This window comes from Carassius auratus, chromosome 8, assembly GCF_003368295.1.
Source record: "Carassius auratus strain Wakin chromosome 8, ASM336829v1, whole genome shotgun sequence".
Taxonomy (NCBI): domain Eukaryota; kingdom Metazoa; phylum Chordata; class Actinopteri; order Cypriniformes; family Cyprinidae; genus Carassius; species Carassius auratus.
This window is the reverse complement of record NC_039250.1, coordinates 2,068,008-2,071,014: the sequence shown is the minus strand read 5'-3', so window position 1 is coordinate 2,071,014 and position 3,007 is coordinate 2,068,008. Positions and strand designations below refer to the sequence as shown.

The window sequence follows — 3,007 nt, the reverse complement described above, 5'->3', positions numbered from 1 at the left end:
AATACATAAATGAAACAGTTTTCTGTAACAGTACTATTTGTGACCCTGGAGCACAAAAGCAGTCTTGAGTCTCTGGGGTGTATTTGTAGCAATAGCCAAAAATACACTGTATGGGTCAAAATTATAGATTTTTCTTTTATGCCAAAAATCATTAGCATATTAAGTAAATATCATGTCCCATGAAGATATTTTGTAAATTTTCTACTGTAAATAAAATTACATGTTTTATTAATAATATGCATTGCTACTTTCATTCATTCAACTTTAAAGATGATTTTCTCAATATTTAGATTTTTTTTTTGCACACTCAGAATCCAGAAAAAAAACGAAAAATTGACCCTTATGACTTGTTTTGTGCTCCAGTATCACAGCTGAACTGAATGTGTTTTAAATTCACAATAGCAGGTTCATAAATGTATTATCAACAAATCTATTTGGATTGCACAGTTTTAATATAAACAAACTAATAAACTAAACAAATCACTCAAAACCAGCAGAGCATCGTTTATAATTAAACATTTGCAACTATTTGGTTTCATTTTCAAAATGCAGTTATTTTAATTGCATCTGTTCATTGTAAACGCGATTCAATTCATTTAGTTAAAAAGTATTTAATATTCAATATGAACAAGCAAAATGCAGTTCATTAAAATGTTATGAGATCGAAACAATGTTTGATTTATTAATGATCAATGTATAAGCCTGGTTACTGTGTTTTTAAAATTAAAGAAATCTTTTTCAGAAACCGGTTTCATTTATGTTTGACTGAGAATTAGATTTAATAGTATATGTTAAAACTGTGTCCAAATGGATGGAAATTTATACGCAATTCAAATACATGAATCTCAATTTGTTTTATCATTGTGCATTGATGCGACTAATTAATGCATTTCAGAGTTGCTGTTTTTTTGTTGTTGTTGTTGTTTTTTACTTTTGTACAATATATAATTTTGGTTTTTAATGATCAGAACCAGTTGAGAACCACTGATGTAGTGATTTAGACTTTCTTTGTCGTTTGTTGTACCCTTCTCTCACATCTGTTCTCACACTCTCGTCCTCCTTGTCTTCAGATAATCTCAGTTCTTCTTGAAGAATGAAAAGAGGCGCTTGTCTCCGTCCGAGAGGCGATGCGCTCGTCTGGATGGAGCTCCTCCTCGTGACCCGTTGAAGGAGTATGGAGGATCCTTCCACTCCTCCTGGTGTTTATCCATCAGCTGTTGATAGATAACTCTGTGCATATCATCCTGAGAGAGAGAAACAGACATCAGAGCTTCTGATGAAGAAACAACATTGCCACCGAAACAGTTTGAGGTGAGTGAGAACGGATGAACACAAGGTCGTTTATATTGTTTGGTCTGAACCAGAACTCAGTCCCCTTCAGTTTTTTTTTTATTATAAATATAAATATTTCATGAAAACATAAAACCTAAACATTTTAAATGAAAATTTGTAAATTAAAAAATAATAATTTAAAATAAATTAAAGCTATATAGAAAAAATAAAAACTGTCAAATGCACGTAATAAGACCTAAAATAAAATTTTAACTGAAAGTATAAAAATAAAAGCTCTTATTCAAACTATCAATAAATACTATAAAATATAATAATAAAATAAATTAAAATTAAATAAAAAATAAAACAGAACTGTCGCCTATTAAAACACTAATTAAATTAAATTAAATTAAATTAAATTAAATTAAATTAAATTAAATTAAATTAAAGGGCATTTAGCAGATGCTTTTATCAAAAAGTGACTTACGTGTATATATATTTAAGTAATTTGTAATGTCATATGAATAACTGGAATAAAAACGAATTAACTAAATTATATTTATATGTATCAACAAATAAACTAATAAAAGTGACAGAAGCACATATCAAATTAAAACAAATGAAAATGACAAAAACACATAAAAAAAATACTAAAGCCTAAACTACACTTAAAATTGAAAAAAGCTCATTCAAAATATTAATAAATGCTATAAAAATGTAAATAATACTAAAATAACAAACAGTAGGTTCTAATGGTTTTGATGTTTGCTAGTTAGTGTAAAAATAAGAAGCACAGCACGATGACATGAACGGTGACCTGGTGACCTGGTGAACATGCATACGGGATCGACGGTGAAGCCGGGCTCACCTCTAAGGCAGGAGGGAGATATCATAGGGGAGAAGGGACTGTATGGAAGCTGAGAAAGGCCACTAGATCAGAAACCACAAGAGCCATACAGTGAACAGCCCTGAGGAGGCAAACTGCAGGCGGGAGAGAGAAGGGAAGCTAAGAGTTAAACACACACACACACACACCTATGCTAACATTCACAGGACATGGGTGAGAAAGAGCGACAGAAGCGCCGTCATAAGCAGAGTTCATCTCTGATGTTATACGAGGAAGACCACAGACGTTCATAAACTCAACAAACACTTCAAGTCAACATGAAACTGCACTTACAGCCCATTTAACATCTGTGATCTATGGCTCGAAATCATTTCATCCATCAGGGATCCAACTTTCTAATCTATCACTATTTGATTATTGCTGTAGTCTTTGTGATATAAACGCTGAGATTTTTATACTATTGATAGTACAAAATACCATTTTTAATATCATGCAACAATTTTTATCAAGACTCTTTAATTGCATATGGGTCAAATGCAAGACTTGTAATTTTATATGCACAGAAAGCATTTTATATCCAAGTAAAATGTCAAAATATGGGTGGAGTAATAACAGATATATTTATTTAATTATAAAATTAACACTCCTTATTCTGACCTGTACTTTTTAAGATATATAAAAGAAAAGGTTGATCATACTAATTATAAAATATTGGGGAAAACCTAGCGGTTTGAAGGATAGTGGCAAAGATTGGTAAAGACTTAAAAGTACAATTGATTAAATTATCTATTGTTACACTGAATGACATTTTAGTGGAAGTCTTCAATAAAAAGATATGATAGTCATTAATAAACACGATTTAAACACTATTACTGAAAACCCCTTTTC

The 3,007-nt window shown here is 30.8% G+C and overlaps 1 protein-coding gene across 2 annotated transcripts in view; it reads right to left on the bottom strand.

The window, feature by feature from the left end:
• Positions 1–343: 343 nt before the first annotated feature.
• bicdl1 (BICD family like cargo adaptor 1) overlaps positions 344–3,007 on the bottom strand; it is a 36,609-nt gene continuing 33,945 nt past the window's right edge. Inside the window, exons 11-12 of one of the 2 annotated variants that reach the window (XR_003292600.1) lie at positions 2,141–2,253; positions 1,159–1,244 (exon numbers count right to left, since the gene is read on the bottom strand). Coding sequence is in view for 1 of the 2 variants with exons in the window: in XM_026269011.1 (XP_026124796.1) it covers positions 1,077–1,244 (168 nt within the window). In the remaining variant the exon portion in view is untranslated. Of the gene's footprint in view, positions 1,245–2,140; positions 2,254–3,007 lie in introns of both variants that reach the window. The other variant, XM_026269011.1, reaches the window with a different exon arrangement.